At 39.0% G+C, this 26,953-nt stretch overlaps 1 protein-coding gene across 6 annotated transcripts in view; it reads left to right on the forward strand.

Annotated features, from left to right (window-relative positions):
• Window positions 1–26,953, forward strand: part of LPIN1 (lipin 1) — a 109,566-nt gene that overhangs the window by 47,149 nt on the left and 35,464 nt on the right. For 3 of the 6 annotated variants that reach the window (XM_039331940.1, XM_039331935.1, XM_039331936.1), the window contains exons 3-7: window positions 21,282–21,482; window positions 22,722–22,817; window positions 23,563–23,894; window positions 25,456–25,560; window positions 26,364–26,471. In XM_039331940.1, the coding sequence (XP_039187874.1) occupies window positions 21,282–21,482; window positions 22,722–22,817; window positions 23,563–23,894; window positions 25,456–25,560; window positions 26,364–26,471 (842 nt within the window). Of the gene's footprint in view, window positions 1–8,189; window positions 8,210–9,631; window positions 10,086–21,281; window positions 21,483–22,721; window positions 22,818–23,562; window positions 23,895–25,455; window positions 25,561–26,363; window positions 26,472–26,953 lie in introns of those variants that run through there. The other 3 variants (XM_039331939.1, XM_039331938.1, XM_039331937.1) reach the window with 3 other exon arrangements.

Consider the following 26,953-nt stretch of genomic DNA (forward strand, 5'->3'; position numbering starts at 1 on the left):
TCTCCCGGACCCACTAAGATACTTCATGCTTCCCCCTCCCTTCCTGCCGCACAGGATTCACCTGGAAAAGATCTGTCTCTTCTCTGCTGCGGTTCCTGCTGCCACTCCGATCTGAGGCCAGGCGATGCGTCCACAGCCCCCTGTGGCCCAATCTGGGCTCCGGAGGCCTGGAAAAGACTTCCGGAGCTTAAATCCATGGCCGCGGAGCGATTTTGCGCCCCCTCAGAGACCCAATCTGGGCTCTGGAGGTCTTTTCCAAGCCTCTGGAGCCTGGATCGGGCCACATGGCCCCCCCCACAAAATCACTCCACGGCCATGGATCCAGGCTCCGGAGATATTTTCCAGGCCTCTGGAGCCCAGATCAGGCTGCTGGGGGGGGGGGCACAAAATCATTCCACAGTCGTAGACCTGGGCTCTGGAGGTCTTTTCCAGGCCTCCGGAGCCCAGATTTGGCCACGGGGGGCTGTGGATGCATCCCCTGGCCTCAGATTGGAGCGGCCGCAGGAATTGTAGCAGAGAGGAGACAGATCTTTTTCAGGTGACTCCCACGTGGCAGGAAGGGAGGAGTAAGCATGAGAGCATTAAGTGAACGCTCATAATTTGGGGATTACCTGTACTCACGCTGGCAGCTTAAAAGGAACAGGTTTTTCCGTTAAAAAAAGGTGTCGGAACGCTGTTCTGTGCGTTCTATGACAAAAAAAGCATTGCTTTTACCTAAGAAAACAACCAAATCAAAACCCAAATCTACAGGCAAATGACAGAATGAATGTGATTTGACTGAAGAAAAATCTTACTGGATGAAACTGCCATAAATTCCCAATGTTAAAATTTTTCATGGTAGTTTAGCTTTAACCAGAGTTTGAAGTATATAGCAGCATTTTATTAACCATATGCACATTATGGACCTCTCTTTTAATGGATATAGCTTGGCCAAATCATTAAAAAAAAGTCTAAATAATTAAACCAAGCCTTTCTTATTAAGCAACCAGATACAGGTCCTTAGCTTTGTTTTGTTTTGTTTTTAAGCACAAATATTGAACAGCTCTCAATAATATTTTTTTTATTGGAAAGCAGGATTATAATGAATCTCTATTGCTTCACCACTCATAAAATACAGTGCCCCTCGCTTAACAATCACTCATTTATTTATTTATGAGACTTATATACCGCTTTAAGTGCAAGCACTCTCTAAGCGGTGTACACCAGTAAGCAATGTATATATATATATATATTTACATTGCCCCCAACAATCTGGGTCCTCATTTTACCTACCCTGGAAGGATGGAAGGCTGAGTCAACCTTGAGCCAGTGAGATTTGAACCGCTGACCTGCTGAACACAGTCAGCTAAAGTGGCCTGCAGTACTGCACTCTAACTGCTGAGCAGTAACCATCTGGCCTTGTTGACAGTATTGAAGGAGTGACAGGATTTCTCCTCAAAATTCCAACCCCTAAGGGTCCTGCAGTCACAAGGTCGCCATTTGCAACTTTCTTTGCCGGCTTCTTACAAGCAAAGTCAGTGGGAAAGCCAGCAGGAGGTCTCAAATGGAGATCAGGTGACATCCTTGCTTAACAACCCATGATGATTTGCTTAGCAATGGAAGTCAGGAAGTCTCAGGTCAGCTGTTGCTAAGTGATGTGTTTTACTACTGTGTAGCTTAGCGATGGAAATTCCAACCCCGACTGCTGTCATCAACCGAGAACTACCTGTACAACATTTCTATAACCTGAACAAGGGAACATTTGGGTTACTCATTGCATGCCAGCCAAATCCCAGATTCAGTCTTGCTGAGGGCCTAACACAAAAAGGAAGAACAGAATAGCTGGAGAGCAATACTTGCCTACCTGATAATACTCTCCAGACAGTTCCCCCCCCCCATTACTATTATCCTTCTCTTTCCCATTACCCATTTCCTAGCTTCTTATAATTATAACTTTGTTGTTTGTATCTCATGATTTATGTTTGTTTTTATTTAGTATCCTATTATGATGTATGTTGATTATTTTGTATCCTATGACTATCACTGACTGTTGTATCTTATGATTTATGATTGTAATTTATGATTAAGAGCATGATTTGTCAATTGTTGCCTGGATGTACACTGAGAGCTTATGCATCAGAAACAAATTCCTTGTGTGTCCAATCACACTTGGCCAATAAAGAATTCTATTCTATTTAATGAAGCAAAAGCATTACATGGGTATAGTGAGATATGCCAAAAACTACCCATGCCTCTGCATTCTGGAGCAGTTGCAGACGTCCTACCACCAAAGCCAGCAAGGGATGATCTGTTTATGATAAGGGATTGATGGTAACTCCACACCACTCCTCTTCCAACTCCATATCACATTGCCATGGCTGTAGGATAAAAACCAGGTCTAATGTGTGCTTGCATTTTGGGCCAGAGATAACTTGGATCATGGTTACCAGATGCCTCTCAGTTTTATTTATTTTACATGCCACCCACCTCACTATCCAAAGTAACCAATGGATAGCTGACTGAATTCCCACAACCCAGGAATTAATTCCATTACCAATCTTGGCACAGATTCAAGCAGCTTAGGCAGAGAGGTTGCTATGCAGCCAGGAAACTCTAACATACAGTTAAGTAACAGTTCTTTCAAATCCCAACAGCTCAAATTCACGAAAAAGGCCTCATATCCAGTGCCCCCGGAATCTCCCACTAGAATTTGTTGAATAACAACTGCCCTGCCATCATCCTGATCCTAAGTCCATGCTAATGCCGTACTTGAAAACTACCTTGGGAAACCTCAAAGAAGGGAAGTGCCCCCTCCCCAGTCATATTTCAGTAATGCAAACATTACTGAATTCCCAGTTAAGTCATGGACAAGGCAGATTTGTTATAGAAGCAGCTGCTAGAAACCAAGTTCTCCGGAGCCCTAGTTACCAGACTTTGGAGCAGAGCCCAAAAGATTGGAATGCAACAATGATATTAAACATTGATGCCACCTTCCCTGAAAGTGGTTCACCCCAATCACCACCCTAATAGGTTTGCCAGTCCATTATCCCCAGCCAATTTGAAAGAGACTTCCAAAAAGAGATTGGATAACCCTTTGTTTGAAATGATACAGGGTCTCTGGCTTGAGCAGAGGGTTGAACTAGAAGACCTTCAAGATTTCTATTCTATTCTATTCTATTCTATTCTATTCTATTCTATTCTATTCTATTCTATTCTATTCTATTCTATTCTATTCTATTCTATTCTATTCTATTCTGTTCTGTTCTGTTCTGTTCTATTCTACTCTAAATTCTATTCTATTCTTTATATCTTGCCTTTCTTGTTTTTATAAATAACTCAACATATGAACATACCTAATATTCCTTCTCCTCCTATTTTCTCCACAACAGCAGCCTTGGGAGGTGGGTGGACTGAGAGAAACTGATTGGCCCAGGGTCATCCAATCAGCTTTCAAATTTCAGGTGGGACTGGAACTATCAGTCTCCTGGTTTCTAGCCAGGTGCTTTTACCACTTGACCAAACCAGTAAGATGCTAGAAAGGAGCACCTGAGTGGGGAGGAGCTTGACAAAAGCACAGCCTGAAGCCTTGGTAACTTAGAACATTCCGTCTTCAGACAGTGACAGCCATTGATCAGGGTGAAGGAGTGGAATAGTTTGGACCAATTTGGTCATTTTAATTTGTCAAGGTGTAGGTGAAAACTCCAACCAAACTGTGGCTTAGGTTGTACATGATGGACACAAGTGGTTTTCAAAAGTCTGTCGTGAGACATGCAACTCTGCTGCCTGTTGTTTGCTTCTTTTCACTGACCTCTGCATCTATAAATAAAACTCTCATGAAAAGGTTACTGTAAATCATCAGTGCTGACTCATTCAAAGAAAACTAAAGCCTGTAACATTACCCTGGGACTTTGTCACTTTTTGAGGAAGCAAAGAACTAACTACTGCAATGCAATCTCTTACTCTGATCCTTTAGCTATTCTTACTTGATAATTCCTTTACCCTTTAACTGGAGCAGAAGTTAAAACTGGGTTCATCCAACCAAACCCTGGTTTTTTCTTTCATCTTTTCTTGTCCTCTTGTAACTCAGTACTTTTGATATTATCAGAATCTGCCTGGAAATGATGCTCCCCCTTTAACAATTTTGTTGTTGTTTTTAGTTGCGAAGTCGTGTCCGACCCATCACGACCCCATGGACAACATTCATCCAGGCCTTCCTGTCCTCTACCATCTTCTGGAGTCCGTTTAAGCTCACGCCTACAGCTTCAGTGACTCCATCCAGTCACCTCATTCTCTGTCGTCCCCTTCTTCTATTGCCCTCAATCTTTTCCAGCATTAGGCTCTTCTCCAGTGAGTCCTCATTAGGTGGCCAAAGTACTTGAGTTTCAACTTCAGGATCTGGCCTTCTAAAGAGCAGTCCGGGTTTAACAATAGCCTCTTCCTAAGATATAGGAAGTCAGGATTGGTGGAGGGAAATCCAATTCTTGGGATTTAAGGAGAAGGATGTAGGAACCAAGGTAAGAACATTAAATGTCTGAAAAGAAAACAGGATCATCACGCAAATGAGGAAAACTTCAGTAGATAACTCAGGGAGTGACTAATCTACTCTACTGTATATACTGTATATACATGTTAGTCAAGATTTTGAATATAGACAAGCCCTACCAATTAACCAGTCTGCAGTAGGAATTCCAGAAACAAGTTAATACTTCAACAAAATATGGACTAAGGAATACCTACCATTTCTTAAGATTCCCACCTAAGAAATCAAGCGAGAGAACTACTGTATTTAAATATCTGTTTATATATCCTCGATTTTTATAATAAACAAAGCTAGATAGCTTTGGGAGATGTGTGGCAGAGAGAATTTGTTTTCTGGATTTAAATGATTTGCAAGTGAAAATGGATAGGCCAATTGTGAAAGGGCGAAGGACTAAGTGCATTTGCATCCTGTTTAGCTAAGGTTGACTATGTATTTCAATGTATTGAAAAGGTCGCTTTTTAAAAACCGTATATATGTGAAAATTGTTATACAGGTCGTCCTTGACTTACGGCCACAACTGAGCCCAAATATTCCGTTGGTAAGCAAGGCACTTGTTAAGTGAGTTTTGCCCCATTTTACTATTTTTTTTGTCACGATTAAGCAAATATTGCAGTTGTTAAGTGAATTATGCAGTCATTGAATGAATTTGGCTTTTCCCATTGACTTTGCTTGTGGAAAGTTGGCTGGGAAGGTTACAAATGGTGATCACATGACCCCAGGACAGTGTTACTGTCATAAATATATGCCAGTTGCCAAGTGCCCAAATTTTTTTTTTTTTATTGAAAATTTTTAAATTTTTACAAAAACAAATCCCCTTCCCATACCCCCCCCAACCCTACCTCACCCCCCTCCTCCCCAACCTCCCAAACCCTCCCTTGGACTTCCCAGAGCTAAGTACAGGCTTAATTGAGAAAAAAACTTAAAACACTTTTAAAACCTAAACAAATTTAAATACAATCATCATTCTATATAAACTCCCTCCAAAAACGCAAATTTAAACATTACTTTCTTTGAATATCTATGCCTATAATATAAAATCTAATTTCTCCCTCTTTCTTTATCCTAATACAAAAAAATAAACATATAAACCTTTGTTATACCATTAAAACTAAATACTCTTAGAAAACTTAAAGTAAATACATATTTCCTTCAATCTTCATAATCTTCTCACCTATCCAAAAAAAAAAAAACTTAAAAATCCTAAACAAATCTAGACACATTTAGTTAAACAAATTATTTTCTCTTAAAAATATTAATAATAATATTTAAAAACTTGAAACACTTTTGAATCCTAAACAAATCTAAATACAATCATCATTCTATATAGACTTCCTCCAAAAACACCCAAGTGCCCAAATTTTGATCACGTGACCATGGGGATGCCGAATTGGTCGCAAGTGTGAAAATCAGTCATAAGTCATTTTTTTCAGTGCTGTTGTAACTTTGAATGGTTACTAAATGAATGTTTATAAATCGAGGACTACCTGTACAAAATGTTACAATGCATGCTATAAGCGCTAAATAGTTAAAGGTTCTAAAACTCAAATGTTTGGGAATGAATATTCCTAGAACACTAGGAGGATCTGTTACTTAAGATCCTGATATTCTTTTTTATGGGTTCACTCAATTCCTGCCCATTCTCTTCCTATAATAACATGCCAGCAATAGGTTTTGTTGCTTTTTACTTGTTTCTTTTGCTGCTGCTGTTGCAATCCATCAATAACAGGAAAGGTCAGATTAAGAAACCACTTTCCTGAATTAGTAACAGGAATCATACAAAAGATGTGATCGGAGCTATACCAAATCTATAGTGCTAGAACAGCCAAACTGTAACTTGGGGCAATAAGTATATTCGCCAATCCTAATTCACTTTGAAAAGTAAAATTTTAAATTGGAGTTATGCTTACTAAACTGTATTAATGTATCCAGAGCTGAACAGGTATTTTGGGCAATTAAGTAAACATGAATTCTGTATGGTCAGAGTGATGCTTAAAATAAAGTGCATGTATAGACCTTCAACTGAATAAGTAGCCATATTATGTTGTCTCAATACCATGTTTTCAGGATATTCAAATTTTTAAACTGTAGGCTGGAATTATAATACAGGAAGTCTAAGGACTGTGGTTGATAGTAAGTGAAAACTACTCTACTGTGAAAAGTGAACTATTCTATGAAACCTCAATTAAATGTGGAGGGGGCCAAAACCCGTGGTTCTGCAGGTTTTGATGGACTTCAGCTTCCATCTGCTTAGCCAGTATGACCTCTCACTGGGAATTATAGTCATTATGAACTTGAATCACAGACTCTTGCAGCAGGTCTGAGATAAACACTCACTATCTTTGGAAGCTTCTAGCAGTCCTATCAAGATAGAGAAGAATGGTCTCATGTAGCAAGAACATATACAACCAGTGAATCACTCTAGAAAGGCCATGACTTTTACAGCAGGAAAAATCAATAATTGATTGTACGTGCAGATAAAGAAAATTCCTCTTGGCATTGGGGCCCAGAGGCGCTGGTGTGTTTGTGTCCCACAGATTGAGAATGTGTCAGGGACCTCTGTTCATAGCCTAGAGTTCCTTTGATAGATGAGTATTATTAAATTACTCCTGCCAATTATTGAACACAATTAAGAGTGGATTATATACACTGGAGTGTCTCAAAAGGCAGCTACTTTTTCTGTTGTGAAACATAGAACATTTGTGATACCCTTGTACATAGATATCATAAGCAAAAACTGTGAAACAGCCAATACATAAATTATTAGTTGTCTAATATGTTTAACAGCATCTTTTTTTTTCATCTTGCTTTTGACCTGGAGATGTTCGAGTGAATCCATTCTTCTCCATTCATTTTAATCACTAAGTTACTACCCAAGCAATTTATCTAGAATTGCTGCTTCAACCAAGTTAGTTTTCTAGGGAGTATCTGATGTCAGATCACCCAAACAGGGCCTTCGGTTGCTTCCCTTTACATCAGACTAGAGAGAAAGATTGCTTAAGCAGCAAATACCACGGTTTTTAATGCTCAACGGAAAGAGTAGCTTTGTAAAATTACGAGATCGGGTTCAACAACGCCGTTCTCCACACCTGGGTATAAGATTTATTAAATTGAAAATGCAGAGAAATCTGCCTCTCTCCCCCCCCCCACCATTCCGCCCGGGCAGGATGGAGGAATTCATTTGCTATTTTTAAAGGTATCGTGATTTTCTTTTTCCCGAGCAGCACAAATAAGCACCGTGTGATCCACGGCGTAATTGACTGGCACTATCGTCACCTCGTCCTTTTTTATTAGACATGCTAATAAATCACCTCCTTTTCTAACGTGTGTATATGAAATCCTTTCGGTTCCGCCTGCCCATTAAGCCAGCGCCTCCGACGATCCTAGCAATGTTTTTCACGGCAGCCTCCGGATAATGGTATTTACATGACACGTGCCTGAAAGGCTCCGGCAAACAACATTCCAAAGCGCCACCCAAATACTCACATTATGCGCATCCGCCCCCTTCCTGAAGGCTGTCTGTTCGGCTGAGGCCAGGCGGGCCCTCTGATTGGCTGAAGGGATCACCTCAGTTCTCCTCCTCCTGGCGCTGAGTCACAATGCAACGGCCAAGCGCAGATCAACTTCAAAAGCAAAGGGCCCTGCCGAGGGGGGATCCCGACGGCCGAACGGGACCCGCCAAATTAAAACCAGGTGGTTCCTCTCCCGCCTTTCGCGTTGCCATTCCTCTTAGATTTAGAGGAAGCGCTTCGTCTTTGCAGAGGGAGGAGGTGGGCGCGGGTTAGCGGAAGCCTCCTGGCATAAAGTCCCCAGACCCAGGGTAGAGTTTAAATATGGACAGGGTTTCTGCCTCACCATTGATAGCCCTGTCAGTTTCCAGGTTTCCAGGGTTCAAAAGAGTTGTGCAAAGTAAGAGATTTAGAAGGGTTATCTTTTTTTTTTTTTTTTTAAAGACCTGGAATATTGTCCCAGGAAGCCCTGTTTTGGGAAATTTATTCTTCCAGCAGCATTTAAAACTAACAATCTTTTTGCTGTTGCTACGTATGGAAAAAAAATACCAAATAAGATTATAGTTTCATTCTAATCTAATGAAATTCTGAAATATTACCTGGATATCTGTCTGTCTGTCTGTCATCTCTGGTATTCAAGATTACCACCCTGTAATTTGAAAATAATGGGTATTCTTTTTTCCAAAGCACAAAATTGCGTGGCATCTTAGAAAACCAAAATATTTTGTCCTGATCACATTTGGCAATTGTTACGTACATTGTACAGTATGGATGGATGGTACAGAAGTGGCTTTTTTTGTATGCTGAAATTATTTCTGCTCCAATGCATTTGAATGCACAGGGCTGATTTTGTGACTATTTCAGATCAGATTGTTCAAATCATTCAAAAAAAGTTATTTTGTGTAACTTAATTCAGTTCAATCAATGGCAAAAAATATATTAATGGAGACATTCATTTTTTATAATTTGAATGCATATTTAATCAAGTTACCTTGCAGATTTCCAACAAGATACAGAAAATCAATTTATTCCAGAAAGTAGCACCACAGGGCCTGGAAACTAAGGAGGGGTTGGATTTGGTTAATACTTGAACGGGAGGCTGTCATTGACTGTCCTAAGGGCTTAATTGGGAAGCTGAAAAAAATGCCAGCGGGCTGTGATAAACAACTTCCACATAGCTGCAAACCATAATGATATGGATGTATCATTTTATTTTATTACTGGTTTATTTTTTGTCAGTTCCAAGTGGTATGCATATCTAATGCTCCTATTTCTTATTTTTCCCATAAGAACAATCCTGGGAGGTGGTCTGTGGACTGAGTGAGAGCGACTGGGCCAAAGGCATCCAGCCACCATTCATCTCTAAGAGAAGACTAGAACTCAAAGTTTCCTGGTTTCTAGCCTAGCTCAGCACTTTAGTCGCGACTGATTCTTAAGTTGCTTGGAACTGAGCTTTACTTGAAAGAAACTTTACCATATGAAAGAATCCCCATCTTATTAATTTACTTCTGATTTTGGCCCTTCTTAATTTTGAATATGATGACCACTTTCCAGGTTTTACAAAACTCCAATGACGTGCATTGCACCCCCTTGTCTCAGCAGCCAATGATGTTTTTACATTCCCTAGATCCATTTTTAGTGATTTGGGGGCTCTTATCTCCCATTGACCTACATCTGTAGAGCAGAGCAATCAGAGAAGCAGGAACAGTTAAAGGGGAGCCCCACCATTAATCCTGTACTTCCCTTTGTAATCTCAGTTCGAGTCATTCCCCTTAATTCCCCCCCTTGGCCTCCTGTCTGTTTTCACTAGCTCCCTCCTCCAGGGCGGGTTCGAGAAGCAGTGATGTGGGATGAATTGACATCCCTGCAGTAGCCTCTGTAAGACACAGAAGCAAGCGAAGCGCTGGTTCTGAGCTACTGTGCCTCTACTGTATCCCGGTCTGCAGTCATTCATTGCTCTGGAGTAAGAGAGCCTCAGGAGAGATAGCTGTTTTTTTTTTTTTGCTTCCCTGGGAGAAATTGCTGATGTGTTCTACAGTGGAGAAGAGAAATCACGCAAGGTATGAAATAGCTGGAAGACACTTTGGGCAGCAGGTCACGGATCCTACTGGAGGTGGAATGTCAAAGAAGTCAGAGATTGCTGAATTTTTCCTGCTTGGCTTAAGATGCTTACAATGTTTATCTTAAGGCAAGGGTATAGTTTTGCTTTGGGTCTAATGTATGGTTTTTTGTTTTTAATCTGGATGAGTGTTTCATATATTTTCTAGAAAAGTACTGAACTTCAGGGATTCCCTTCCTGCCCTTATCCAAAGATAAGCTGGGTTTTAATAATAGTTGGTGACACAGTACCATTGCTTAGCCTTAGGAGGAAGAATAATGTCTTTGTCTAGAATTTTCTAGTTGATTTAAGAAGCAGACTGTGGGGAACATATGCAGCAAAGGTTGAGATAGCTGGGCCTAGGTGGTAACAAAAGGAAAAGGTTTGTGGGCCTGTGGTAGAACGATATGTACTGATTTTTGTCTATAAGAGCTGTTTTGAGATAAGAAGAAAGCACTTACTGGTTTCTCAAGATGGCAAGAAATGATAGCAGTTTTAGATGCTTTAGATCATGGGTCCCCAACCCCTGGTCCGTGGATCCATACCGGGCGGCGGCATGCCAGAAACCGGGCCGTGCAAACAAACGAAACCCCATCCGTGGGTTGCAGACAGCATGCAAAAACCATGCCCCTTGCGGTCCACAGAAAAACCTCTCTCCATGGAACCGGTCCCTGGTGTCCAAAAGGTTGGGGGCCGCTGCTTTAGATGTTTTAGAGAGAGTTGAACTTTTCTGGATCTTCTGCATCTGCAAGTAGTGTTTTCTGTTTGATTGTATAGTTGCCTAATGTGTGATGAGAAATGGCCCTTTGATATTGTTAGATATATGTAGATTGTGTCAATAGCCCAAATAGTGTTAGTGAGTTCTATATCTCTGGATGACATATTTATATCAGTTAACATTTTAAATGATGTTTCTATTGCCTAATACTCCTGTAGGGGAATCCAGGCTTTGTTGGCATGGAAGAAAGTACAATTTAGCCTTTATAAACTATTTACCTGAGGAATTGTTAGCATTTCTGGTATAAAGCCAGATAGAATGAGTGTGAGCTAAAACTGTTCCAGCAATTTCAATAGGCAAACATTAAGTGTAAATTTAATTCTGCCTGTAAAATGTATAGTCACAGTGTTTTTGAAAAGGCCTGTTTTCTTTCACTGGAATAGTTTCCTTTGCTTAGGGAAATCAATGTAAACCTTCAGGGAAATTGTATTAACATACTATTCATTGTATTAACATACTATTTATTTCTCTGAGTTCACCTTGATTGTAAGTCTGTGGTAGAAAAAGTTATGCAATATTATTTGAATTTTAGCCTCTAAATCATGATATGTTTGTGGTTTTGCATTTTAAAGCCCTGTAGTATGCTTGATTTTATTGAGAGGAATCCAGTTTCATATCTCTGCTCAGCCACAAAGCTCTCTGGAGAATATTGGTCTATAACTTTCCTAATAGTTTTGTTGTAAGGATTAAAGGGGAAGTATTATGTGTGTTGCCCTTGAATGAAACATCAGATATAGTGTAATCAAAAGAAGTAGTTATGACTAGATTTAAGTATAAAGAATTTTGGACTCAAAATTACATGGTATTCAGACAGATTTTTTTTGTGATGCCCAGTAATTTCATTATATTTAAGATTAAAAACATGCATTCAATTACAACCTTAATATGAAAGCATATTATGAAAATAAAATCCACAACTTTCTAAAATTCTGTGCAGCTGGGCCACAGTCTTCCCTCAAACTGGTACCCTCTAAGCCAGAGGTCCCCAACCTTTTGGGCACCAGGGACTGGTTCCGTGGAGAAAACTTTTTCCATGGACCTGAGAGTGCATGGTTTTGTGTGTTGCCTGCATCCCACAAATGGGGCTTTGCTTGTTTGTGCGGACAGGTTGTTGGCATGCCGCAGCCCGGTACCGGTCCACGGACCAGGGGTTGGGGATCCCTGCTCTAAGCAGTTTTGGGACTTCAACATGGCTTGCTGGAAGGGGAATTTTAAGAAGTGTAGTCTCCAGATAGTTGGAGGGCACCTGATTGGAGATAGGTATGAAACAGATATTTATCTAAAATACTACTACTAATAATAATAACAATCACCCTATCCCAGGTTCTTGGGAAGGAGTGGATAAGAGGATAAAAATGCCAGATCTAGTCTAAATACTTGGCTGATTGTGTGAACAATATAATTCTAGATGAGATGGGATGAGATGCAGTTATTCACTCTCTCAATAGCTATGATTCAGTAATGGTTTACATTTGATTTCATCAGCATCAGTGGAATGATTCAGGTCAAGCTGAAACCTAGCCCTCATTTTTGCAAAGTGCTTTCAGACCCAGAAGGTGAATTTATGCTCTAAATGGAGAGTCTCATAGCTAGTTCATTGCGTGGGCTTTTAAAGCATTCCTGCAGAAACATTATTAACAACAATGGGCTGTGTATTGTATTTCCACTTTCAGTGCATTTGCAGCTTTTCTGGTTTGGGAACATTTGGTTTTCAAGCCTTCTTTGCACAGTTAAATAGGACAAAATATTTTTCCAAGCTTATTAGAAGCAGTTAGGGGAGTATGTCATGATGGTAGTCTCACGCGTGTCTATACATATTAGCATTTGTTTTTCTTCATAAACAAAGCTTAAGTATTTCAACAAAGCCATTCTGGTTTGGTAGGTTATGTTAGTTTAAAAAGTGGGTCAGTACGGAAGTGTTCAGGTTTATTTTTGTGCCAAGACTACATTGGTGTAACTGAAATATTCAGTTGTTCTCAAAGCAATTCTGAGCTGCAAACTCTGGGGAGCCTCCAATTTTCTGCTGAGGGTTATCTTTAGACCATGCTGGAAAAACCTGACTTCCTCAGTGCTGATCTTTTAAAGCTATATATAACAATCAATTGGCCCTTCTCCCCATGAGTGAATGTAGAAACATTGGTGGGCTTATTTATACTGATCAAAGATGTTAGGAAAGTGGTTGTGGTAAGAAGATGGAGGAAAGGCATGAAGGGTTTCTTCTTGGTGGTTATTCCATGAGTTATGCTTTTAAAGACAAGGCTTATCTCCTTGTACAGAGCTTGGTGGCGATGGTGGTTAAAAGGATATTGACTCAGCAATAAAAAGGGATGAATTTTTAGATGGTCAAAGCTAGAAATTAGACTGAAGACAACTACTGTAGTGCTCTAGTTCCCCAAACCCCAAATCAGTACTTAGTCTTATATAAGAATTAGGTTTGAGTCTCTCTTCCCCCCTCCCCCCCATGAATACAGAAAGTACTTACTTTCCACTTACAATAATACTTCTAATTCTAGGTAGCCACCTGACGTCCATTGCATCCTTGGCTTTTAGAGGATTAATGGTTTGCTTTTGTATAACTAAGGCTAGTTTTGGACCTGAAAAGAGGCAGGGTTGTTTTCATAGCTATGTGAAGTTTCAGTTTTGGGCATTCAACTTGAAAACAGTTTGATCAAATCTCTAATCTGTATGATTTTTATGCTTCTCTACATGTGCAGAAATGGATTTTCCCCATTTGATTTTGAGAAACCAGAATTGAACAGAGGGTCTAAAGGTTTGCATCAGTTTTCCAAACTTATTGTATCTTGAATTATTGAACTGGATTACTTTTCTGAATCAAGTCGGATCAGTGCTGATTTGATAATCCTAATTTGTGGTTGTGGTGAAACAACAGTATAGACCAGAAGCTGAGAGGCTGCAAGTTCTAATTCTTCCTTAGACTATTTGGGCCTATTATTCTCTTTCAATTTAATCCACATGCACAGTTGTTGAGAAGAAAATAGGAAGGAACATTATGCATGATGGTTTGAGTTACACAAAATTAAACTAAGATATAAATTGAATAAGTAAATATCCCTTGGGAATTTTATACGGTAAAGGTAAAATGCATGAATACATGAAATTTTCCATGCCACTCATTGCTTTCCATTACATGGCATCTATTAAACTATAGTGCATCAGAACCAGAATTATAAACATGGTTTGCAAGTCTAGGTATGACAGCGAACAATTATCTGTACCAATGGAATAGGTAAACAAACATAGACCGGAATTGATTTTTAGCCTTTATAAACTGCAGTTTGCTGCCATGTAACATACGAAAAAATAGGAAATGCTTTTTTGGGGAAATAACCTACAGGTAGTCCTCAACTTACAACTGTAATTGAGCATGGAGTTATGATTGTAAGTCATTATGGTTGTAAGTCGAGGCATTATGTGACCAGATTCAAAGTTACAATTGTTTCTATGATAATTATTAGGCAAACACAGTGATCATTAAGCAAACACTAAGTGAACATGGCAGCCATTAAATGAATCCATTTTCCCCAATGGCTGTTTTTTGCTAGAAACCAGAAGTAAACACCAGAAACGGGGGGAAAAAAACCCATAGGAAATCGTGGTCACATGACTGTAGGATTCTGCAAAGGTCTGTAAAGTGAACTAGGTGTCATGCAATCACATGACCATGGGTGTGTGTGCAGTTGCCATAATTCTGAAAACATGTTTAAGTAGCTGGGGGGGGGGTTATCAGTCATAATTTGGAATGGTCATTAAGCAAACAGTCATTAAGCAAGCAGTCATAAATCTAGGAATGCCTAAATATGACTAATAAAGCATATTCCTTGCCTGCAAATCTTCACAGATTGAAATCCATGCTGTTTTAGTTAAATGGATTGATAAGCAGGAGATTAAGAAAATAGGCATCTGTATGAAACTAATATCTGCTGCTCTTTCTGTGAATAAAAAAATACAGTAGTTAGAAAAGAGTTTGATTTCTTTGCTAAATGAGAATTAGCAGTTTTGCAAAGTAAATCCATGCATTTTCCAATACAGTATGCTCCTGACTTCCTGTTGCACTTTTCAAAAGTAGCTTTACTTTTTATCCCACTTCAATTCTTTGAAATGAGTAGCCTTTTTTAATTTAATTGTAGACTGTGGAAATTGATTTCTCTAAAGCTTGGTTGCAATCTTCATTTTTGACAGCAAAGCCTTTCCTTTTGATGTCTTTCAATCTCTGTTGTGCAATTTCATTTAAGGGGTTCTGTTTGTTTAGCTTTTAGTGCATTGTATTATTTAGGTTATGTTAGGTTTTTAAATAAAGATGTAAGCTAGTTTGGAGGCTGAAAGTTGGTTAGATTCAGGAACTCTTTGTAGATAAGTTTTGTAATCATTTTCTGATTATCCTATGATATTTATTCTAAAATGTGAGAAAGTAGGAAGCCATAAAAGAGAATTATGAAAATGAAAATGAAATTGTATTTGGTTGGTTTTCATTTTATTAAATTACTGCAGAAGAACTGGAAGAGTTCAATATAGTATGGTCCAGAAGGCTTTGCTTTTCGTATTGTGCTCAAATATTGGAGACTAAGCCATGCTTGCTGTCTTTTTGCCTTGTTTTAATAACAATGCCCACTAGAGATATGGACTGAATTTCAGTAATCAAACTTTTCTAATAACCTGTTTCCAACTCTGTAAGTTGAATTATTCAATGGAGGATTCTTTCAAGAAATCGTTAAATCGTTGTTTCGAAAATAATTATCCAGGTTGTTACCAAAATGAAATGTTCTCCTCTCTTCTGTGTTATCTGAGTTATCTTTCTGAGTTATCTTTCTCTGCTTGATAACTTTATGGTTTATCATCAGTTGGCAAAGAAAAACCTATGGAAAAATGTCATCTCATAGGCTTGTATGGCAGTCCCTGTTCAACAATGCAAGCAATATTGATTTTGCGAAAAGAAAACTGAGAAAGGAAATAAAAGGCCAGCACAGATGACTACTTTTTGGTTCTGACCACTGTTACTTCTGCCCACAAGGCTAAATCTATGCCCAGTTTCATAGAGTGGACTTCTTAGGGCATCCTAGCCATACCATGAAAAGGAGAGGAGTACAGGAGATGATATCCCAAGCTGTTTATCTATTTATAATTTCAGTGTCTAATGCTGCCCACTTGAGAATTAATCTGTTGCAGAGTACCTGACTCCTCTCTTCCTTTCTGGTTTTTGTGTGCCTCATAGGTTATATGGGACTGGTCACGTTGAAAATGCTGTATCTCTTTTAATTTAATTCTTTTAGTTTAATCTGTTGCCAGTGAGAGGGGGACTGGTAGTCCTCGACTGTTTGTTTAGCAACGGTTTGAAATTACAATGACACCTTGAAAAAGTGACTTACAATAAAATTGGTCCTTTCACTTATCATCATTGCAGCATCCCCACAGTCACATGATTAAAATTTGGGAGCTTGCCAACCAGTATTGATAATAACTCAGGGTCAAGGGATTGTGATTTGCAACCTTCCCAGCCGGCTTCCAACCAGCAAAGTCAATAGGGGGAGGAGCCAGAGTCATTTAATGACCATATGATTCACTTAAGAACTGCAGTGATTTGCTTAGCGACCATGACAAACGGGTTGTAAAACAACCTCCTTATTTAGCCACGGAAATTCTGGTCTCAACTATAGTTATAAGACAAGGACTATACCGATGTAGGTATCAATCAATCAATCAATTTATTATTACAGCCAAAGGCCAACACATAAATTAAACAAAACTAAACAGAACCAACACAAGAAGACAGCAATTTATTACAATTAATGATGTAATCAATGGGTGACCAAGGCCTGCCTACTTTTACAGACAGTATAACAAAAACTAGCTAGCTTCAGAAAAACTGAATCGTACTGACCTGACAATAAAAATACATTGAGTATAGTCTAATGCTGGATAAAAACACATAATAACATTAATTATAAAAGATCATTAAAAAGATCTAAAATGTTTATTTATGTTTCTGGCGAATCCCCAATGCTGGTGCACAGAATCTAGCCACCTGCACTGTGATCACTGCCTGCTCATCCTTAAGCAGCCACTGGAGATAAATACTTTCCGAACAACCAGGATGCCTATCAATTATGGAGGGGATATGGTTTTTCCGAATAGCTCTAGAGAAGGAACATCGAAGGAGTATGTGTCCAATGGTCTCCACCTCTCCTGAACCACAGGAGCAGAGTCTTTCAGCCAATGGTGACTTTTACCCATGTAGGTAGTCCTTAATTTACAACAGTTCATTTAGTGGCTGTTCAAAATTACAGCGGCACTGAGAAAAGTGACTTATGACCATTTTTCACACTTACGACCATTGCAGCATCCCCATGGTCATGTGATCAAAATTCAGGCTCTTGGCAACTGAGTCATATTTATGACGGTTGCATTATCCCAGGGTCATGTGATCACCTTTTGCAGCCTTCTGGCAAGCAGTGCCAGCGGGGAAGCCAGATTCCCTTAACAAACTGTGTTACTAACTTAACAACTGCAATGATTCACTTAACAACTATGGTAAGAAATGTCGTAAAATGGGGCAAAATTCACATAACAAATGTCTCACTTAGCAACAGAAATGTTGGGTTCAATTGTGGCCATAATCCGAGGACTACCTGTACGTACCACACATGATCAGCTTTCTTTTTTCCCTTCTTCACTCTCAGGTAGCGTCTTGTACTAGGTGGACACGAAGGTGTCTTAGAGCAGGGCTTTTGAACCTTTTCACCCATTGTACCACCTTTAGGATATGGCAACATCTGAGTACCGCCAGTCGCCTAGCAAGGTGTCAAAAACTTGATGACCCCCCCCCAAAAAAGGAAAAAGTGATAAAGTACAGGTAATTCTCAACTTACAACAGTTCGCTTAGTGACTGTTCAAAGCTACAATGGCACTGAAAAAAGTGCCCCCCTAAGCCACAGCCTGCCCGCCCGGTGGCGCTCTTCCTCCTGTCTAAGGTTTTCATTGTTGTGAGCATTTCTGTTGAGGATTGGCAATGGGAGTGGGGTGGGGGGATTTTTGTTTTTATTCCCCCCCCCCGTCTGCTGGGCGGTTGCAGCAGGTTTTAGTCACTTCACATGACCCTGGGACACTGTGACTATCATAAATGTGAATCAGTTGCCAAGCATCTGAATGTAAATCCCAAGACCCTGGAGATGCTGCAACATTCCAGCTGATCGGTGCTTCTTCCAGCTAATTGATGCAGAGCTCCAGCTGGAGCCTGGTGCTGATCCTGGTGCTTCCACTGAGCCCTGACATCCTGGAACAAGTGCCGATCAGCTGGAAAGTGGTACTGATTCTGGTGCTTCCGCTCAGCCCTGACAGCCCTGCAGCTCCAGCCATCTCTCGCTCAGGCTTGTGCGTTGCTACCACCGGTTCAGCTCATTCCCCTCCCCCGCTACTTTTCTAGGATGGTCGCGTACCACCTGCCAGGTGCCAATGTACCACAGGTGGTACCCGTACCACTGGTTGAAAAACCCTGTCTTAGAGTTATCAGAAAGGGTTCCTTAATCATGCTAGTAACATATAATATTTTGGACCTGCCTGCTGAAATAAAAAGAGATTGAGGGGAAGTCTATTTTTGTGCTGCTTGAGGAGACTTTTGTAGCCCAAGAAGGCTATGAGAGAAACATAGGAGCTCTTCAGTAGATTGTGGTTTTAGAATGCTTCTGTGTCCTTTCAGCCTATTTCCTAGTTCTTAGTATTCTAGAAAATCTGGCTTTAATACACTTGACAGTGGCTCGGCAGGATGTTTTCTGCTGCATCCTGGCTGGGCAGAAGAGGTCATGCCGAAGAGGAAAAATGGAAATAACTAAAGATAGCTTTGTGGCTGAAGATAGCCTTTCCACCGTTGGTTTCCCCCCCCTCCGGCCCTCCCTGTCTGTTTTGAATGATATGAAAGAAATCTGCTTTCTTGTCCTGGAGTGCTTTTCCAGTTGACCTCTGTTATTGTTACTCATTGTGCCAATGCTCTGCAGTTTTGGAGTCCAGTTTATACTTGTTCTTTTTTTTTTTTTGCAGCAGTTGGATTCCTGTTCAAAAGAGGGATGCCCGCATGTAGATGTGGTACAAATTGAAGAAAAAGCAGTCTTTAAGCATGTGCTCAGCCCAAGAATTTGTGAAACATAGGAGAATCAATCATTTCATGCAAAATTTATTTTTGGTTTCCCCCCAAGCATTCTTGATTAGCAATCTGATGAGTTAACACACAATTTTTGAATTATTCTATTTTTTATTGAATTTAAACAACGAATGCTTCTGATCTATTGGAGATTATTCAGGCAAGAGTCAATAGGTCACGATTTAGCTTTTGCCCTTCTTCTAATCCTTTTTATAGGAGTCACAACTCTTTCTGCTCCTTTTCTGTTATCCCATCATCACTGATTTTGGTTGTTGTGAGAATTAGTTTTCACACAGTCTACATCAGTGGTTCTCAACCTTTCTAATGCCGTGACCCCATAATACAGTTCCCCATGTTGTGGTGACCCCCAAGTGGGTGTGGCCACCAATAAGAGGGAGTAGGACAGCTAGGGAAAAGGGAAAAAAATGGCGGACAGTGTGGTTTGGTGACCCCCATGAAATGGTCGTTTGACCCCAAATGGGGTCCCGACCCACAGGTTGAGAACCACTGGTCTACATAAACACAAAAGAACAGGCTGCTACCAAAACAAGAAGCAAGTACATCTTCTGCCAAGAAAAGAGAATTGCTTTTAGACTTATGTGTAGAGCAGGCACAAGCAAGCAGTGCAAGAAACTGAAGGCTGGCGGTATAAACAGAGCTTGCAGTCACAGGAATTCTTTCATAATGGTTTCATAGTTTGACTACGACAAGCCGGCTTATCTGAGTCTTCATGTCCTGCAAAATATATTGTTAGCAGAATTTTGTCTTGCTAGATGAGAGAGGCCCGTTAGTTGTTTTCAGCACGGAGATCTTCCTGTCTACTTACAGTACAGTACAGTACATGCTGGTTGGGGAATTCTGGGAGTTGAAGTCCATATATCTTAAAGTCGCCACACTGATTTAAAGGGAAGACTTTCAAGTATTTTATAAACAATACCAACTATCTCAGTTGCTATGTCAGAGAAAAGGGCTAAGGGATTATTTGTGTGTCACTGTTCCTCTGAAAAGGAGTCAAAAGCAGCATCGATAAATATATTATCCCACTCATAATGGTAATATGTTAGACTGAGAAATATGGCTGGTCATCCAAAATTTCAGTAAAACTTTGAATTCAAGTTTAATATTTACAGCACACTGATTTACCAAGGCCTAACTTTTGTTCATCACAAGTAGGATAAACTCAGGACATCAAAGGATAAAGAAACTTTTTCAGCCTGAAGAATAGCAGCTGGTAATGCTGATGACATGAAATCACTGAAGCAGGGCTTTCTGGCTTGGGCAGAATTTAAGGGGCAAAAATCATCATTTTTGCCTCTTAATGCCCGATGAGAAAAATTAGTTCAATTTTCAGGAATTGTTCAGGGTCCTGAAATGGGTGACTTAAGATATTGCCAGCCTTAAGAAACCTGTTTTTTTTTGTCACTTAATGATCTTCCATATCCCCAAGAGTCATCAAAGAGTATTGTGGAGCCTGATGATGGAGTCTGGAGTGATCTATTGATCTATGATTCTAAACTTTTCTAAATTACTCTTTTGCTTATTCCCTGGGGGATTCTGTCTACCTTTGAGACTCATGGGTGTTATTTCCTGCTGTTTAAAAAAAATCACTGAAAAAAAGTGCTTTGCATTTAATCTGCTCATTTTATTCCCTGCCTTCTCAGTGGAGAGTACCCATCTTTGATGGCTCTCCTCTTCCTTCTTACCTGGGGACATGTTGCATTAACTTGGCCAGACTCCTATAAGGTCATATGTTAATGCACAATGTTTAATAGGATGGTTTTATAAGGTTGGTTATCACATATTTCCGAATATATACTTGTATGTCTTATCAGCATGTTATCTGGGGCTTGCTCCATTGATATGGCTACTTCAGTGATTCAGTCTCGCTTGCAATGGGTGTAAGTCAAATGAATATAAAAGCTCATAATAGCATGAACTGGAGAATGAAATCAGTGATAAATGCAAATGCCTGGATCTAAGAGTGAGGGGATTAAGTTTTATTGTTGTAGTATCCTTTTTCCCCACTCATTTTCTTCTTGAAGGCCAGGTCATATTCTTTATTTGATTAGATCTGGCCTGAAGAAATATGGTCAATTCTACTGAAGACTGATTTTTTTTTTTTAAATGCTCTTTTGCAGAATTGCTTTGGCTTTGCAGGGGTTTTCTGCAGCTGTTGTGGGAATGCAAATCAGCAAATCTAATGATAATTTGCTTTTGTTTTTTATCTCCAGGCACAAACCATGAATTACGTTGGACAATTAGCAGGGCAAGTCTTTGTGACAGTGAAGGAGCTCTATAGAGGATTAAATCCAGCCACGTTGTCTGGATGCATTGATATCATTGTTATCCGCCAGCCTAATGGAAACCTCCAATGTTCACCTTTCCATGTACGCTTTGGAAAGATGGGAGTTCTGCGTTCTAAGGAAAAAGTGGTAAGAAACAGAGAACTTCAGCTTGACTTTTCTTTGTCAGCTGTACGCCCTTTGCCCAGAATATTGCAAAAGGAAAGATTTGCGTTTGTTAAATAGGTAAGATGTCGAATGTCAGGTTGCATATGGGCACAAGGATTGGAACAGTTGAAACCTTTCCTTTCTACCCAAAGGTGCTTTTTAAAAAGGCAATTGGACTTTCTTTTTTCCTTGAAGACATTTAGCTTCTCATCCAAGAAGCTTCTTCAGTTCTGAAGAAACGTCTTGGATGAGAAGCGAAACATTTTCAAAGAAAAAACAAAGTCCAGTTGCCTTTTAAAAAGGCATCTTTGGGATAAGCATGACCTGGATGACGGAGAATCTCAGTAGACTTTCCTTTCTATCATTTTCCCTGAAAATTTCGCACTCTTCTATTTCATTTGCTTCCCAAAGGGGATGGTGGCAATAGCCATAAATAACAATTTTCATCCTAGCATATGGCGGTCACAAGGAGAGCTCAGGTGTGTGTCTGACAGCCAGTTAATCTTTTTTAAAAATGTGCTTGATTCTATTCCTACCACACTTGAAGGAGAACAAATGACAATGAGTCCAAATAAAGAGACAATGCCTGTGGATTTCTTAAAAAAATAATCATCCGCCTTTTCAGCAAGTGACAGAACTATGTGTTATAACTGCTGTGAGTCAGACTAATTGTGTTCTCAGGAATTATTTGCTCTGCATAAGTGCTTTTGTCACCTATCTAGCAATGAAAGCTTATTTAGTTACTCACCTCAGCCTATCCCTTGATAAATGGCTGCTTCAAGCTCTTTTATGAACTTTATATTATGTGGTTTTAACCACATATTCCAGAACTTGTATTGAAACAAGAGAGATTTAAAAGATCTTAAATCAGATGTTACCTGGACTAAGTAAATAATTCTTAATTTTTGCTAGATTATGGTCTTCACTCCTAATGTTACTTGGTGTAGTATAATAACTAATAAGGATATCTGGGATGTTCTGGATTCAGACAGTATCATCTATTATGAGTTTGTTCACAGAACTTAAGGCAGCCTCAGTTATTCTAATACAACCGATCAGTCTTAATAGAAACTGCTGATGTAACGTGAAGTGCTTTAACTACTTGGATCCTGTTGCTATAAAATGGGTAAAAAGTTCTTTCACTTAAGGAATGAACATGTCATATTTTCTTGAGGTATTTTGTTTAATCTGTGGGTTGTTTTGTTTTGTATTCTCTCTAAGGTTGACATAGAAATTAATGGAGAATCTGTGGATTTGCACATGAAATTAGGAGACAATGGAGAAGCATTTTTTGTAGAGGAAACAGATGACAAAGAGGTGAGACCAGCCCACCATATGTATTTGTTTGTCATATTTTATAGTGTCCAAGGGGACATAGAAAACAATAACAAATCAAGGAATTGGTGTTTGTTTTAAGAGATCAGTTGTGATAGGATTATCTACTATATCAAGCTTTTTTTTCTCATCACATTTTATTTGTCATGAAGGACTAGGTTTATGTCTAAAATAGCCACTAGTTCTCATGATCACATTCTTCAAATTATTTCAAAGAACTGTGCCAGGTAGTAGCTAAACATTATGGAATAAAATGAGGGGTTTTTACCATTTTCTTTAGTTACAGAAAAGCCATTAGCGGAGAAAAACTGGCATACAATATAATGTGTGTATAAGGTGAATACATTAAATCATTATAATTTACTGAGTTTGCAAAGTGGTTAGCATTTATAATCAAGGATTATTAGGGGTCACTTATTGGCAAGTCACAGTTCTTAAGTTTGAGATGTTTTCTTGATTTGTACATTTTTCTGAGTTTGTTTTTTTCCAAAAGAGTTTCTGTCAAGAGGGCTTTTTTCAAAGGATGGACATGTGTGTATATGTGTGTATTAGTAGTTATATTTATGCTTCTGTTTATATACACATACCCATATTCTGCTGGCCTTGAAAGATTCACTGGCGCAGGACAGATTTGGAGTGTGTAGATTCACTGTTGTTACGTTTGAGTTGACAGCACATCTTTTGCACAAATATTAGATGCCAACAGGCTTGTGTTTCCTTTCTTTAGGAGGCAATTCCATACCACTTGGCTACATCCCCCATTTTGTCCGAGGGATCTTCTCTCATGGAATTACAGCTGAAGAGAAATTCTGTTGATAGGTTAAGGAGCATGGACACTGCTGGTCCTTCACAGTTACCAATCCCTACTTCTCCTTCGGCAACTGAATCCATGACTGCAAGTTGTTCTGTCAAGAAAAGGAGGAAGAGGAGAAGGAAATCTGCCCATAAAATAGACATTTCAAAAAGAGATGAAAATGCAGATACCACGGAAGATGAAAACATGTTCCCGATAGAAATGAGTTCTGACGAAGAAAATGAGCTCCTAGATACGACTTCCAGGTATTAATTTAGAGCAGGCATGTCAAACTTGTGACATATCGCGACTTTCCCCCCATTGCTGACAATGAGGTGGGCGCAGTTTCGGCATGAAGCATCCGGCCCGTGGGCTGGCAGTTTGATATGCCTGATCTAAAGGTCTAATGCATTCAAAGTGTTAATTTTTTTCAAGTCAAATAATACTTTAATATTTAAGTGTTTTAAACAGATTTTTTTTCTGCTTCTTTTGTAGTACAAGAAATATAGAATGCTCATTGATTGTAGCTTTTATTTTGATTAAAGTTACAGGATTATAGTAACCTAGTTACCTTGTGAAGTTTAGTTGAAAAGTTAAAGGTTATGTTCAAATGCAAGCTGTCATTTATGTTGTATTGTTTTTTTTAAAAGGATGTGTGCATGAATTGCAGCATAGCATCCAAACAATTCATTCTTGTTAAATCCTTTCCTCATAGATAGGTTAATGCCTATGGATTCTCTCCTAGTTGTTCTTGCTATTGCAGTTTCCTAGCCTTCCTCTGTTTACTACTGTCCTTTATTTCATAAAACGGAACTAAAAAAAAAAAAAAAGTATAGTGAAAAGATAAAGGGATTACGTTTTCCTGTCCACATGCCCAGAGATATTTCATTCATTCATATAGACATCTTACTGAAAAATTAGCTGGAAGTTTCAAAACACTCCCAAAACACTCATTCAGCTTCTGTGGTTCTGTTCTCTGACATTTGTGTTTTGTAACAGTAAAAGGATTTTATATTTGAAACAAATATAAAGGAATTCATGAGATCAGATAAAACTGATGAATGTGTAAAAATATTGTGTCTAGAGAACAGTGAATAACTGGATATTATCAACTAGCAGTTGACAGTTGTTTGATCCATATTTCTTCAGAATTCTTACCAATATATATATTTTAAAAGAATACATATTTGCATATAGATGTGGATAGATAGAATATTTATTATATACTGCCCAGAAAAGAAGGGGAAAGGCAAAGATGAATTTGTAATATTTTGAAATTCTATTTTTTTTAAATGGCATGCACGCATAATCAAAATGTCTAAGTGAAGTTGCCTATTTCTTTTACCCTTCCCCCAGCTGATGGTGTTGTGGTGCATCTGTAATTTTGAAGCAGCATACTCCTGTACTCTTTCAAAATAAATTACTGTGTCCTCATTAAATGAAAACAAGATTAAAAACAAAAAAAAGTAAATTAGATAATAACACCATCTGTTTGCTCCACTGAATTTGTAATAAACAATTACTAGAACATTTTAAAGGACCCATCCAGAAAGAACCTCAGATGTTATATATGGTACAATAGGATATATATTGTAACATAATAGGTTTTACCAGTAATTCCTAATTCAGGTGGTTATGGAAAATTTAGAAAATATATTTTTTTTTGCCAGAAAATAGAATCCATTTTTTTAAATTGCACAATTTCTAAAAGTATCTAGATTTTTAACAACATCTATGAGTTTAAAATGTGTTTTTATATTGCATTCAATGCTAGATATGGGCATTTAAAACAAATCCCTTCTTTTTGTATGTATTGTTTATATTCAGAACATCTGTCCTTGATTTGTCAAGGGATGAAGAGATCGAGGCAGTTTCTTCTATAAATGCACTTGCTCATCCCCACTCAGATGGAGAATGGACACCCAGACAGAGGTACAGTGCATGTTACCAGGATAAGTTAAATACTCTCCAGTCTGTGTGATGAACCCTTTTCATGCAATCTCCCTTTTCAGACCTATTCAGCAGTTAAAGAAAAGACAAGGCTTTTCATGCTTCTGGCCTTAATGCTACGAGTATCCCTCTCTGGTTTCAACTCCGTTTCAACCATTTAAATTCCAGTTCAGTAGTTCCAGCTTCAGTGATACATTGAGGGCTCAGCTACTGTATATGTTATATGTGAATGTGTATAAGCAAATTACTTTCATTTCAAAGCTGCAGGAAGATGAATTGTTTGGAACAGTTTTTATGTGGGGAGTCGAGAATGATTAGTTCAAGCGTTGTCTTTCCAAAATAGTTAGAATAGAGATTTTCTGTATATTTTGTATATAATAGGAATGATTCGATCTCTATCTTGTTAGGCTTAATTTCAGAAAACTGTTGGTCTTAAGTATCCATTTTTAGGTATAATGTTCTGTTCATTGGTATAAACATACACAAAGCCTTTATGTCTCCTTAGGATTGAGTGCTGCTTGATTTGATGTGATTATACTACCACAAAGTGTAATGGTGCCTATGCTGTTTGCAGCTTCTTGTTAAGCATTTGTGTAGAGTGGTTTAGTGGTTTCCTGAACTGTGTTCTGCCTTCCTGTGTCTTGTTTAAACCTTTCGTTTAACCCCATATGGCTGTTTTCCAAGGGGCAGATGACAGCCTCAGCAACATGGGTTGATTTGAAACATATTGCAGGATAATGTGGCCTAATCTTTTTCTTTTTCCCCTGCTATATTATACTATCCAGTAAACCTAGAACATGCACAGGGAGGTCCTCTCATCTCACTGTTCCAGCAGAGGGAAGCTTATCTAGTTCTTGTCCTGACCTGACCTCTCACTGTCCTGCTGAAGACAGGTAGAACAGCCAATTGCATTTTTGGACGGGTGATTAACCATTTAATATTGTTAACAATATACAAGATTGGCAGATCTTATCAAACTGGTATTATTTACTAACTCATGGCAGGAAACCGGGAAGTCGTTCATAAAGTTTTTGTCTGGGATTTTTAAATCATAGTATTAATTGTACAAAAGTATAAATCTCCCATCAAACTGAGTGGCATTCATTCATTCATTCATTCATTCATTCATTCATTCATTCATTCACTCACTCATTTCTCTAGATCCTGCACATGGGTGTCATGGCACTCGTTTTCTATCCCTTTTCCTTTCTTCAGAACTTTTTTTACTGTTCTTCCTTTCACCTCGCCTGTCTTAGAATTCATTGATTACTGCCTTACGTTCTTGGTTTTTGTCTTTCCAAAGTTGGATTCTTAAACTGCAGGCTCCTGTTTGCTAGACCAGGCCTCTGCGCTAGCAAAGAAGAGGGTAGTTTTT

The sequence above is a fragment of the Crotalus tigris genome, unplaced genomic scaffold, assembly GCF_016545835.1.
Source record: "Crotalus tigris isolate CLP2741 ecotype Arizona unplaced genomic scaffold, ASM1654583v1 scf7180000024439.5362192, whole genome shotgun sequence".
NCBI classification, from domain to species: domain Eukaryota; kingdom Metazoa; phylum Chordata; class Lepidosauria; order Squamata; family Viperidae; genus Crotalus; species Crotalus tigris.